The following is a 14,974-nucleotide window of genomic DNA, read 5'->3' on the forward strand; positions in this document are numbered from 1 at the left end:
TTGTTGCAAGGGATAAGTCTTGAAGGTGAGACAAGTCTGCAGGATATGCACAGCACAAACAGTAAAATTTTAATTTGTGCCAGAAAGTGTACAGGTATCTACTGCTTGAAACACAGGCCCAAATCATCCTTTCAGCTCAAAGAAAACCCCCAACGGTCAGCCCAGTCTCCTCCATGTCCCCATGAATACACCATTTTCTTTAGATCAGTCTTGCAACTGACATGCTCCCCATATATCCTCCATAAGCATTTATCCAGTATGCACTATGTACAGTACTCAATTCCATGCAGTATCAATAAAAATATTTTACATTGCTTAGGTGAAAAAAGTGAATCCCTCAACATCCAATCAAAATCTGCATATCACTGAGTACTGAGAAAAATGCATTCTGTTTGAGTAAAGATGACTGTCATACTTGTCATCCTATAAATTTTCCCCAAGCCATGACAAAGGCATAATGCATTACTACAACTTCTTGATAATGTCATTCATTCTGGGATGTACTTGCCGAATCCCATTAAGAACTTGAAACTTGGCGAACCATTGATTGTGGCCACAGTTGTCCAAACAATAGGGTGGCCTTCAGACAGGCAAGAACAGAGAGTGCTCATTTCACTTTCATAGCAGAGTGTCTGCCAATCAGTGTAGCAAAGCAATGGCAGGATTTTTTTTCAAGTGTTAAAACCAGGCTTTTTTTAAAAAAATAAGCTGGAACCATTAAAATCGCAATGGAAAATATGATGGCACAGACTGGCAGTATGTATTAAACTCTTTCCACGGCTTTATTATATTTTGTCCATGAGAAAAGCATCGGGTGAACAAATGCACAAGTCTAATCAATCGAAGTGTCAAAAAGATAGATCCTTATAAATCAATGCATTACAAAAGTATATATTGTGTCTAATATTGATATTTGAAGATTGTCATATTATCTGAAAGGTCAATGTAACATTCTTCTATACAATTGAGATGAATACAATTAAGACTTTTCAGCAGTTTTTCCATTTTCTTCACAAATTGCCATGCGTTAATGAGCTTCCCAAACCCCATACCCACTGTTTAAAATTGTGTACAAGAGGAAATCAGATTTTTGGTCCCCATTTGAACTGGAGAGCCTGACTGCAGTGGGGTTTGAAACCAGGCATTCTCAGCATTCAAAAGGGCTGAAGGAAAATGATGTGGTGTTGGCAAAGTGGAGGAACTGAATTTCCACCAAAACAAATTTCACTGTGGCTAATCACATATTGAAAATCACCTCTGTACCCTGACAAAAGTTCAGCCCATGTTTTCTAGATGATAATTATTTCTGAAATACTGACCTGTACTTCTGTGTTTCACTATCCAAGTAGAATTGGTTGTACAATGAAAAGCCTTCATTTGCTTCCCAATCACGCATTTGGATACGAAGGACATAGGTCTTCTGGTTGGTCAGCTGATGAGTAAATTCATTCCCCAACCAATATTCTCCAGCAGGATCACCAAATCCCTATAAACAAATTATGTTTACTTACAGCAATACATTTTTGTACATTTGTAATGAAAGAATGTTCAACACACTCAGTACTATTTGGTGATTACAGAAGCAGAGTGAAATTGCAAAAATGAACCACGCCTTTCTGCCATCTCTCCTATCCACTGAAGGAATCAGGTTCAGTTTGTAGAATTGCACTGTTATTTACTAAATGTAAAAGATCTCTTGCAGTATTGTGTTTGAACATTATCAGAATTCATGGGTTTTATTCTAAAACACTTCTTAAGAAGTGATATCAATAACATTATTTATTGATATTCTCTCTGAGTTTTAATGTGTATTTTTCTTTACCTGTCGTTTTCCTTTATTGAACCTTTTCCCAGCTGGGAAGATAATTTGACAGCATGTGACAATGTCACACTATTACTAGTTGCATATTGGTAAACAATATTATTTTCTTCCGCACAAATTGGCATCCAGCCTATCTCTCTATGTGGAAGCATCTATGTCCGTTTATCTTAGAGTAAAGTTTGATGGAGCCCCCACTCAGACGATGATATAACTCTTTGTCAACTGGGTTACCACAATGAGTTCCCAATATTAAAGTGGTCAACTGTGTTTCCCAGAATGTTACTAGGTTGTTTAAACCAGCAAAACATTAAGTTTGACTTCTAGTCTGTTCGTTAAGTTTGTTTGAGCTTGAGGCCATTGCAGTTGGCTTCCCTCACGTGGAATGAGCATCAGAAATATGCCTGCTTTTGATAACCATCCAGTGACCATTGTTGGATAATGCATATCTGGCGAAGTCAGCATTAGGCTCTACTGTGACTGATCTTATTTCATCACACACGTAACAAAATGTTATTTGAATGCATCCTGCGAGGGCACTTGTATCTGTAGAGTTATACAAGTAAGCACTTTCAAGAGGCGTAGGAAGAAAGGAGTTCATGACAACACAGGGTAAGCTCATCTCAATTGTATGGAAGAATGCCAACTACTCATGAAGAAGTTTAGCCTGAATTGAGGCCATTAATAAGGTGCACGGCCCTCTGAAACACATGTTCAGAGAACGAAGGCATTTTTTTTTAAAACAAATACTTAGAGAAATTCAAAGTTAATTAATCCCACAAAAGTAAAACAAATGTTGCAAAATATTCCTGGTAGTTGCCTAGATTTCTGTAATGTGTTTCCTTTAAAATGATTGTTTTAACATGATTAATCATTGGAGCTGAGAACATTGAACATCTGTTATTTTGAGTTAATTTATTACAATCTTTCAGATTACTTTTGTTTACAACAAGTTATTCCAGAAAACATTGACTGTAATTAGCTGACATCCCTCCTGGTGGTATTCCCACCCTCTTTCTCAAATCCCTGTTTCCCACTCTCGTCCCCATCTCAGTTTCCCACCACACACTCAAACTAAATCACCACATCCCAGCCAAGCATCTCTCAGGGGCAACTAGGGATGGATACTAAATGCTAGCCCACACAGCAATACCCACATTCCATGAATTAATGTTGGGAAAAAAAACCTCTGTGTCCTTCTCCCAATCTCTCCAAGACGTGACAGTTCCTTTTGCCTGCACTAGTGGGTGACTCAGGATAAGTGGGGTGCACGTGCATCAGGAAACTCGACACAAAGAACAAATTTAGAAAAAGGATCTGATTCCCAAGATTATATAAGTAAAAGATCTGCATAAAGTGATGGGATTTGGGCCTCATGTACTTTCACATCTGAAGATAAAGGTAACTTTTGGACAAAGAGCATGTGAATTGCCACAACTGTTCTACCCAGTAGAACGATGGGGGTAGGGTAGGAGTTGTGGGAATTACTGTTATGTGGTTCACAGCAATGACATTATCTCAAGGATGGAGTCAGTCCATACAGGACTGATAACCACTTGACTTCCTCAAGATATATACACGAAATTAAACACTGTCCACAATAATGTCTGAAAAGGAGAATTCCAGTATACAAGTGTGAAATGTACACTTCCCAGATGGCCATTTCTATGTCCAATTTGAATGAAATTTACAGATCATTGCCAAGTTTGGTTCTGTGGAGTCAGGTCACCCATCTGCAGTTGATTTTGCTGATTTGTTTTTTTTTTATAACTTATTATCTTTAAATCAGTCTGAGCGAAATTTGAATCCAGATCCTAAAGGATGGAAGGGCCCATTGCACTTGCTGGTTGTCTACAGTCACTTGAAAAAATCTTACCATTTTGTATTCTTTCCATGTGCGTTGAAAATCCATTTTGCCATCTTGACGACGTTGTATTACAGTCCATCCTCCTCCATTGGATTCCATATCACAAAATGCCTGTTGTAATAGGATAAATATAACACAACTGACTTCATATATTTGTAAGCTAATTAGAACTTTTCAATTTAGCATCCACTGGTATTCTCAGTCGGCTTTAGGAAACAGGGTTGAACATACTTTTGGAAAATCAGGCTTGACCAAATGTGCTGAAACGTGAAGACTTTTTCTCTCCACAAGTACTGCCATCTGTTGAGCATTTTTGTCAGATTTCCAGCACCCACAGTATTTTGTTTGTACTTTACACATTATTTGATGCACTTAATTCATGACTTCATTTTGCTTTCTGCACTGGTTGCAAAATTACAATGATTTAGTGTACTGCTTGTAATTATGTTTTTTCTGTTTTATGTATCTTAGACACAATCCACACAGGAACATGATCTGAAATTGGATTTTTAGTGCTTCTTTCTTGATTGTAAATCATGCACCAATTTCACCAATAGCAATTACTATTTATTAAAATCTTAATTATAGTACTAATGTATATGTTTCAATTAAATTAAATTTAGCATTAAACACAAATATAACAAGGGCTCAGTAATGGTGTTTCCATTGTTCAAGCATAGAATTATGAAATGATGCAATGCAGAAGAAAGCCATTTGACTCATAATGCTTGTATCAGCACTTTGCAAAAAGTACACATAAAGTCCCACTCCCCTGCCCTTTCCCATAGCCTTATGCATGTTTCCCCTTTAAGTATTCAGCCAATTCTCTTTCAAAAGTTATTAGTATATCTGCATTCACTATCCTTTCAGGCACCCGGTTCCAGAGCAGAAAAAATCACAGTGCAAAAACATTTATCCTTGTCTTGCCTTTGGCTTGGTACCTAATTCTTTGTCCCTTCAGGTTAGTAACCTTTCTGCCATTGGAAATTATTTTTCCCATATTTGCATGCTATGATGCTTTTATTAAACTCAACCGCTGCCACTACCGCGCACACACCCCACCCCCACCAAATATCTAAGGAAGCTAACTAGTGTTCATATTTTCACATTGAATCAGTGGCATTGGAATCTCTGACTGGATATGAACATAGACATTAGGAGCAGGAGTAAATGATTCTGCCCTTCAAGCCTGCTCCACAGATAAGATCTTGCCTGATCTGATTGTGGCCTGTACTTTCCTGTCTCAACCTTTCGTACTTTGACTGTCTTGTTACTCCAGAATCTATCTAACTCAGCCTTGAAATGTTCAATGACCCTGCCCTGATTGCTCTTTGGGGAAGAGAATTCCACAGGCTAATGACCCTCCAAGGGAAATAAAACATTGCTTTCGTTTTAAATGGGAGGCCCCCCTTTTTGTTTTTACAAAGTATATCCCCTCATTACACATTCCCTCACAAGGGCAGACTTCATTTCAGCATCCACTTTGTAAAGTTCCATCAGGAACTATTTTGTTTCATTAAGATCACCTCTTATTATTATAACTCCAAGCTGTCCAACCTTTCCTCATGAAACCAACCCTTTCATCCAAGGAATCAAACTACTTCCACTGCATTTTTCTTAAAAATGAGGAAAGCAAAACTCTACACAGTGCTACAGATGAGGTCTCATCAATGCTGTGCACAACTGTAAAAAAAACTTAAGATAACAAAGTGTGGACCTGGATGAACACAGCAGGCCAAGCAGCATCTCAGGAGCACAAAAGCTGACGTTTTGGGCCGAGACCCATCATCAGAGAGAGGGATGGAGAGAGGGAACTGGAATAAATAGGGAGAAAGGGGGCGGCGGACCGAAGATAGAGAGAAAAGAAGATAGGTAGAGAGGAGAGTGTAGGTGAGGAGGTAGGGAGGGGATAGGTCAGTCCAGGGAAGACAGACAGGTCAAGGAGGCGGGATGAGGTGGTAGGTAGGAAATGGAGGTGCGGCTTGAGGTGGGAGGAACGGATGGGTGAGAGGAGGAACAGGTTAGGGAAGCGGAGACAGGCTCGACTGGTTTTGGGATGCAGTGGGGGGAGGGGAAGAACTGGGCTGGTTTTGGGATGCAGTGGGGGAAGGGGAGATGTTGAAGCTTGTGAAGTCCACATTGATACCATTGGGCTGCAGGGTTCCCAAGCAGAATATGAGTTGCTGTTCCTGCAACCTTCGGGTGGCATCATTGTGGCACTGCAGGAGGCCCATGATGGGCATGTCGTCTGAGGAAGGGAAGGGGGAGTTAAAATGGTTCGCGACTGGGAGGTGCAGTTGTTTGTTGCGAACCGAGCGGAGGTGTTCTGCAAAGCGGACCCCAAGCCTGCGCTTGGTTTCCCCAATGTAGAGGAAGCCACATCGGGTACAATGGATACAATATACCACCTTGGCAGATGTGCAGGTGAACATCTGCTTGATATGGGGCTGGGATATTGAATGGGGCCTGGAATAGGGGTGAGGGAGGAGGTGTGGGGGCAAGTGTAGCACTTCCTGCGGTTGCAGGGGAAGGTGCCGGGTGTGGTGGGATTGGAGGGGAGTGTGGAGCGGACAAGGGAGTCACAGAGAGAGTGGTCTCTCCGGAAGGCAGACAAGGGTGGGGATGGAAAAATAGCTTGGGCGGTGGGGTCGGATTGTAGATGGTGCAAGTGTTGGAGGATGATACGTTGTATCCAGAGGTTGGTGGGGTGGGATGTGAGAACGAGGGGGATCCTCTTTGGGCGGTTGTGACGGGGGCAGGGTGTGAGGGATGTGTTGCGGGAAATGCAGGAGACGCGGTCAAGGGCGTTCTCGACCACTGCAGGGGGAAAGTTGTGGTCCTTGAAGAACGTGGACATCTGGGATGTGCGGGAGTGGAATGCCTCATCCTGGGGGCAGATGCGGCGGAGGTGGAGGAATTGGGAATAGGGGATGGAATTTTTGCAGGAGGGTGGGTGGGAGGAGGTGTATTGTAGGTATCTGTGGGAGTCAGTGGGCTTGAAATGGAGAGAGATAATGGGAACTGCAGATGCTGGAGAATCCAAGATAATAAAATGTGAGGCTGGATGAACACAGCAGGCCAAGCAGCATCTCAGGAGCACAAAAGCTGACGTTTCGGGCCTAGGGTCTGGGCTTGAAATGGACATCAGTTTCTAGCTGGTTACCTGAGATGGAGACTGAGAGGTCCAGGAAGGTGAGGGATGTGTTGGAGATGGCCCATGGAGATGGTGAACTTGAGGTTGGGGTGGAATGTGTTGGTGAAGTGGATGAACTGTTTGAGCTCCTCTGGGGAGCAAGAGGCGGCGCCGATACAGTTATCAATGTAACGGAGGAAGAGGTGGGGTTTGGGGCCTGAGTAGGTACGGAAGAGGGACTGTTCCACGTAACCTACAAAGAGGCAGGCATAGCTTGGGCCCATGCGGGTACCCATGGCCACCCCCTTTGTCTGTAGGAAATGGGAGGAATCGAAAGAGAAGTTGTTGAGGGTGAGGACGAGTTCGGCTAGGCGGATGAAGGTGTCGGTGGAGGGGGATTGGTCGGGTCTGCGGGACAGGAAGAAGTGGAGGGTCTTGAGGCCATCTGCATGAGGTATACAGGTGTATAAGGACTGGACGTCCATGGTGAAAATGAGGTGTTGGGGGCCAGGGAATTGGAAGCCCTGGAGGAGGCGGAGGGCGTGGGTGGTGTCATGGACGTAGGTAGGGAGTTCCTGGACCAAAGGGGAGAAAATGGAGTCCAGATAGGTGGAGATGAGTTCGGTGGGGCAGGAACAGGCTGAGACAATGGGTCGACCAGCGCAGGCAGGCTTGTGGATTTTGGGAAGAAGATAGAAACGGGCCGTGCGGGGTTGGGGAACAATGAGGTTGGAGGCTGTGGGTGGGAGGTCCCCTGAGGTGATGAGGTCATGGATGGTGTTGGAGATGATGGTTTGGTGCTCGGCAGTGGGGTCATGATCAAGGGGGCAGTAGGAGGAGGTGTTGGAGAGTTGGCGTGTAGCCTCGGCGATGTAGAGGTCAGTGTGCCATACTACCACTGCGCCACCCTTGTCTGCAGGTTTGATGGTGAGGTTGGGGTTGGAGCAGAGGGGTGCCCGTTCTGCAGGGGAGAGGTTGGACTGGGTGAGAGGGATGGAGAGATTGAGGCGGTTGATGTCTCGACAGCAGTTGGAGATGAAGAGATCGAGGGAGGGTAGGACTTCCCTATTTTTTACATTCCATTCCCCTTTCAATAAAAGAAAATTCAATGCCATCTTAATCACTTGCTGCACATAGATGCTAGCTTTTTGTAATTCATGTAACAAGACACCAGAACTCTTCCACTTCGGAATTCTGTAATCTCATTTCATTTGAGTAATATGTTGCTTTTCTATTCTTCTTGCCAAATTGGAAAAGTTCATAGTCTCCCATATTATACCTCAAGTACCAAATTTTTGCCTATTCACTTAACCTATCCTGTGATCCCTTTGAGGAAATTCCCGATGTCTTCTTTACAACGTACTCTCCTACCTATCTTTATGACATCAGCAAATTTTGAAACCATATATTCAGTCCCTTCATCAGTAAACAAGATTCTAAGTAGTTGAGGTCCCAGCACTGATGCCTGTAGCATTCAACTGAGAACATCAAAAGTGATCCATTTATCCTGGCCCTCTGTTTCCTGGTTGTTAAGTAACCCTCTGCCCATACTGATATGTTACTCCTTACATCTTAAGGCCTTATTTGTAGTAACTTTGTGTCAGAAGTCTTCTGCAAATCCAAGTGCACGACGTTCATAGGTTCCTATTTGTCCATGTTACTTGTTACTTCCTCAAAAAACTCTAATAAATTAGTCAAACATCATTTCTCTTTCACACAATTATATTGACTTTGCTGGATTGCGTTTAGATTTTCTAATTGCCCTGCTACAACCTCCTTAATTAAAAATTCCAGCAATTTCCTTCTGTCAAATGTCAAGCTAACAAGCCTGTCGATTCCTGCTTTCTACTTCCTTTTTTTGAATAAGCAATTAAATTCACTATTTTCCAATCTGATAGCACTTTCCTAGAAGCTAGGGAATTTTGTAAAATTATGATTTAATACATCTACTATGGTATTTTTTTTTAAAGATTCTAGGATGAAATCCAACAAGACTGTCAGTCTTCTAGTGATCTCGGTGCTTTCCCTTTCCTTAATGGCTGTCACTGTTTTAAGTTCCTACCTCCCATTTATCTTTTGATTTTCAAACATTTCTTGGATATTATCTTCCAGTGTGAAGCCAAACACAAACATGTGTTTGATGATTCTTCAATTTTCCTTACTTTCCAAAATTAATTCTGTTGACTCACTTTCTAGAGGACCGAGCTACTTATCCTTTCTCACAATACCACGAGAAAACATTTCTGGTAGTATCACAGTACAATTTTTCCCTCTTCGTTTTAGTCATTCTTTGTTGTTCTTTTAATATTTTGTTAATCTTCTGATATTACACTGAGCTTCATGAAATTATGCATTTTTTTCAGTTTGATAATGTTTTTAACTTCTGTTATTAACCAAATATTATGCACCTTTCTATATTTTTTCTTTCTCAGTTAAATCTCCAAATATCTCCATGAACACCACTGCATTTCTCCTGGCCTATCCCTTACTAATTTTGCAGTTTACTTTAGCGAGTTATACCTTTGTGTCTATGTAATTAAGTTTTAAAATACTCATCTTAGTATGATTCCTCAAAAGGAGCCAAATGACCTCACTGATCTGCAATTATTTTGTCATCTTGTGAAAATGTTCAGTTTTGATGGATCACCCTCTTTAATTGAGTAAATGATTCAGTACATCTAAGCTGAACTTTTTTAGGCAGTTATTTGTTCTGTTATATCATAGTTTGTGGCTTCCAAAAAGATTACTTTGCTCCTTGATAATCATCAATCTAGTTATAGCCATTCTGGCAAGTGTTTCTGACTATTTGGTATCGTAACGTGTCAATTTCGTACTTGGCAGGAAAGCACAGATTTGGTACTTACTTGATTAAGAAAGGCTCTTAAGTATTAGAATTAACAGTCTACCATTTTTAGTAACTTGGTTTCCAGTACCCTGTGCTAGCTTTGTTTTGACAGTTTACTGAAGTAGTGCAATATTCTCTTTCTAACAACAGAATTTGTTCAGTAGAGACATAATCCATGAGAGGACCTTGAAATTATAACTTGTTTATCAATTAAGTAATAATAGAGTATACCATACCTATTATTTATTTGAATTAAGACATTTTAAAAATTGAGTTCTGTTATGCCTCATTTGGGTTTTGTACTGGAAACCAAGCCCCCCTATTCCTGGAGTCATAGAATCATAGAGCTGTACGGCATGGAAACAGACCTTTCGATCCAACTTGTCCATGCCAACCAGATATCCTAAATAAATCTAATCCCATTGGCCAGCATTTGTCCATTATTCCTTTAAACCCTTCCTATTCATATACCCATCCAGATGCATTATAAATGTTGTAATTGTACCAGCCTCCACCACTTCCTCTGACAGCTTATTCCATACACGCACCACCCTCTGTGTGAAAATGTGCCCCTTCGATCCCTTTTAAACCTTTTCCCCCCTCATCTTAAACCCATGCTGTCTAGTTTTTGACTCCCCCCCCCCCCCACCCTGGGGAAAAGGCCTTGTCTATTCACCCTATCCATACCCCTCATGATTTTATAAACTTCTACAAGGTCACTGTCCAGCTTCTGATGCTTTAGGGAAAATAGCCCCAGCCTATTCAGCCTCAAACCCTCCAAACTTGCCAACATCCTTGTAATCTTTTCCGAACCCTTTCAATTTTCACAACATTCTTCCTATACCTGTCACAAAAGTTAGAAGTTTTATAAAGTATGTAAATTTCCACAATTTTCATGTCTTTTAGGCTCAGCTTCACAGAAAGCATGGACCAGATTTTTTCACTTAACCATAATTACTATTTATTACATAAAATGATTTTAACTGCAGGCAAACAATTAAGAATTATCAAAATATAACTCTACGAATTTGAATTCTGTCTTATAAAACTCCCCCTCCACTCTCATACATATAAATGGACGTGGGAAAAGAAAGTATTTTAGGTGGATAGTAAGGCTGGGAAGATCAATAGTCCCTGTCCACAGTATTCACTGAGTATTCACTTATGGCTTGTCAGGGCTTGCTGCACTTCACTCTTCCTTCTGCAGCTACTTTCACTTGCTTGCAGGAGGCACAGAGTGACTGGTTCACACTTCCAAAGTCTTTAGCTTATTTGTTAAAAGTAACAGCTTACTGCAACTGATGAGAGGAAATTGACTTTCTTCGAGATTAACTTTCTTTCGGGGAAAAAAATCTCCTTTCTGGTTGGAGTTCAGATGGCTTCTGGCTCAGCATTCACACAATCAAGCTGTTCAGCTAGGTAGGAGGCCTCTGTCTTTGACAACTGGTCACTATTCCACAGTATGATCAGCTAGTTGTTGCTGGCCACATTTCCTGTTGTAGACGCCCCCTGGCTCCATCTAATCTGCAGTAAACTTGTTCCATTGCATTAACAAACAGCAGTGTAAAAATCAGTCAGCTCTTAAAATGTACAGTAATCATTTCTACAGTCCTTTTCACATTCCAGTCCACAACCAAAAATACAGAAGAATAAAAAGACATAGATCTAGACTTACAGTCTGAGCTTAAATTTGTGGAATACTGATTACTTCTCATTCTCGAGACTGCGTCATTTGTGCATAATGCAAATTTGTAACTATAAAATTCCAGGCAGCTCTGCTTTTGCTAGTGAGAACAGGTAGTATTTTATTAGTAATGTTTCAACTCCAAGATCCAGATATTAGTACATGGCTGAGGGTGTTGATGAATGGAAAATCCTAGGAATCTTTAAATTGGGGATGACTTGCAGGGCTGAGAGGGGTATATTCCTCCCTTATTGGCTCATGAGTGTTCAAAAGCCCAGTGCAAAGATTTAACCCTAAGTTGTTGTTTTATCTCCCTGGTAGGGACAAAGGACCAGCAAAATTATTCTGGGGTGCCAACCTCACTGATGGTCCACAGAGCTCCAGATTTGGAGAAGAATCATTGAACAGACTTTTGAAGTAGAATTGAGGGGCATGAACTTAGTATTCATTTATTTCTCCATGGCTCATGAAGGCATTCTCATTCTCAGAATAAATGCATTCTGCACAGAAAGCAAACAAATATTTAAGCTTGAATAAACCCTATTTAAACTGTGGTGTATTGAATCTACTTGTCTGGATCTGTTTTGTGAGTGGTTTTGAAGACAGCAAGAGCCCGAAGTTGCCTAAATATTCAAAAATTTGCAACGGTACCATCAATGCAGGAAATAAATACCTGCTGATAACTAGCTTGCCTACTCATTCCTCCCAATAAATTGATTGCACTCCCAATGAGAGAGCCCATGGTATCATTCACCCTTTCCTGTTCTAAAGTGCAGTAATTTGGAATTAAAGCACTCCACAGGAATCTGCCGCTCCAGTTTAACAATTTTCCACTCAGCAAACTTTGAGAACAACTACATTAAACTGTCAGAAATGGTATTTCCTTTATGAGGTCCTGGGAAAGATAGGTGAATTATGACATCATTTTTAGAGAGCATTTTAGAACAAATGTACTGTTGTCACTTAACCAAGAAGTGTAGTCAAATAAGTATTTGACTATTTTAAAAATAGTGCTTGAAATTTGAAAGTTAGCATCTTCAGTGAACATTTGTAAGACATCTTTGTGTTATTTTTATTTGTTTCAACAGATGATTTGATAGCCCAAATTGTCAATGTGCTGTATGTTGTGAAATGGTTTGTGTGCAATTCAGAAAGATTCTAAACTCGAGTCAAGCTAGGATGAGTTGACAATCACACTAGAAGGAATGAACAGAGGTTTGCACTCCTGATAGGTGACTCATGAACCATCTGGAATGCAAGCATGCATTGGAAAGGACTCAGAGTAACAATTAAACCCCCAACCCCGGCCAAACCATGGTGAGCTTTTGTGCTCCTAAGAGGCTGCTTGGCCTGCTGTGTTCATCCAGCTCCACACTTTGTTATCTGAGGCTTAAAGTATTGGCAAAGATCTGTAGCTCAGGTTGTGATGAGATTGTTGACTTGTTTGCCCTTTGTCTGCTGGTAGGACTATGATGTTCTTGACGTTCCTGAGTTTGTCTAGTGCTTTTCTTTCTGCTGTGTTCAGGTTGTCCCTTTGTTCCTTCTGTGCTGTGTAGGAATTATAGTTTGTTGGATTGCTTGTTGTGTTTTGTCTTTAAGTTTGTTGTCTTTTAATGTAGTTTCCAAGGCAACTGTGAAGTCTGCTCCGTTGGCATCTTTGTGGTTATAGTTCAGTCTGTGTAATTGGACAGCTTTCTCAGTTTCTGTGAGTTGTCTGTTGGGTTTCTTATCCATGTGTCTTATTGATGTTCATGTTTTTATGGTGGATCAGTTTGGTGAATTTTTCCTGTAGTTTATATCCCTTCTTAGTTTTGGTTTTGTGTTGATTGATGGTGATGGCCGATTCTAGGGTTGTAGTCCATTGCTGGTCCGTTGATTTTAGATACTGTGATTTTTGGTGTGTAGTTTCTGGTTCGTACCTGTGGAGTCGGTTATGGGCATCATTAATCATTGCTCATAGTATTCTGCATCCATGGTGAGGCTGGCACACTCTAAACAGTGATGTAATTTGGAGGATTCAATTCCAGATTCCACAGCTCCTTGCATGCCCAAATCTTTCAGTTTAATATTGATCTCTAACCTTAGATTGTCATCACAGGCTTTCTTCAGCTCAACAAAGCTCTTGACATTCTCTATTGCTACTGGAGCCCACATAATCGGTTTCTAGTTGATTTGTGTGGATGGTGTCCCATGGATGTTTGTATACACTCAGCTCAAGGTTTTACTTTCACTTAAGTACTTTATTTCTCAATCAAACAATATCATTACATTACACAGTGTAGACTCAATTATTTTGATTTATTTTCCGAATTAATTCTTCATTCTGCCGCAGCAGTAGGCCTTAGCATCATGAATATCTCATATTGACATTAATTTTAACTGTCATTAGCATTAATTTTGTTCCACTTGTCTTTGAGCCATTAAAGCTGTAATAGCCATACTTGTGTTAGTTAGAATTAGGCTTTTCTTTCTTCTTCAAACTACCATAATACATGATGTCGTACTCTTTCTGGTACATTTATAAAGCGATATTTTGATTCAATAAATGATATGCGCAGTTTAGTTATTAATTATGTTAATTATCTGTTGAGTCAGCAGAAGCATTAAGTACTGAAAAAAATGAACTGCAAATGTACCCCCAATAATGGTCCATATGTTACTTTCCTTGAGGGCATCACTCAAGGATCAATGCTTCTTTCTCATCTGTGTAATAAAAACAATTTAATGTAGTCCAAACAGAATCATTGTCAGCTGATTGCTCCATTGCACAACGGTATCCCTTTGAGACTTAGTTTCTTCAAAACAGTCATTTCCATTGACTCATGATCAGATGGTATATTTGTGATCGCAGGCCAAAAATTTTTTAATCATAGACTGTTGCGCTCACTACTTCCCAACTATGATGGGGCTCCTTATTTCTGCCACAGTGAACCTGTGCAGGCCTTCAGGCATCCAAGCTTCCTACAGCTTTCTCAAATCAACTCTGAATAGGCTATTAATTGCCATATCAGGCAGTCAAAAAATGATTTATTCGGTGTGCACCACCCTGCACAGAACATCATTATGAAGGTCAAAGGTTTATTTTACTCTCACTTAGAGTTAAAATGTCCCAGAGAAGGAAGAGCTATCCTATTGCCTCAGAAACTGCTGCTTATTATAGCTGATGTCTGCTCAATTTAGGATCATTTTAGTACTGAAAACTTGCTGACTTGCTTACGTCTGAACACAATTTTAAGTGTCCCCTTAAATTTATATTCAACTTAGTGGCATCTCATCCACTGATTTAATTTGTAATTCAGGGCCTTTCATGGAACCGATATGGAGCTTTTAGAAACTTTAAAAACCTTCTTTTATTTGAATGCAGAATTACATTGATCTTCAAAGCTGCTGTTCTCTGCTCATTCTCTGCAATCTCAATCACTTATAGATATTTGTGGTTACTTCAAGTCTTGGCCTTTTGCCTCAACATGATTTAATGTTTGACATTTTTTGAAAACAAATCATCAACCTCTTCAGTCCATTTCTGGATTGGTTTTGTCGAGCCTTTTTCATCTGCTTCCAAACACCTCCATGTGAGGAGAAACTTGAGATACTCCAGTTGTTCCATCTAATCCTATAGAACATAT

General features: G+C 40.5%; 2 protein-coding genes across 3 annotated transcripts in view; one reads left to right on the forward strand and one right to left on the reverse strand.

Annotated features, from left to right (window-relative positions):
- mcph1 (microcephalin 1) overlaps positions 1 to 14,974 on the forward strand; it is a 298,002-nt gene that overhangs the window by 151,131 nt on the left and 131,897 nt on the right. The window lies entirely within an intron of this gene.
- Positions 1 to 14,974, reverse strand: part of LOC125452772 (angiopoietin-2-like) — an 82,909-nt gene that overhangs the window by 19,265 nt on the left and 48,670 nt on the right. Inside the window, exons 6-7 of the mRNA XM_048531598.2 lie at positions 3,696 to 3,797; positions 1,320 to 1,486 (exon numbers count right to left, since the gene is read on the reverse strand). Coding sequence (XP_048387555.2) covers positions 1,320 to 1,486; positions 3,696 to 3,797 — 269 coding nt within the window. The remainder of the gene's footprint in view (positions 1 to 1,319; positions 1,487 to 3,695; positions 3,798 to 14,974) is intronic.

The sequence above is a fragment of the Stegostoma tigrinum genome, chromosome 4, assembly GCF_030684315.1.
Source record: "Stegostoma tigrinum isolate sSteTig4 chromosome 4, sSteTig4.hap1, whole genome shotgun sequence".
Lineage (NCBI taxonomy): Eukaryota > Metazoa > Chordata > Chondrichthyes > Orectolobiformes > Stegostomatidae > Stegostoma > Stegostoma tigrinum.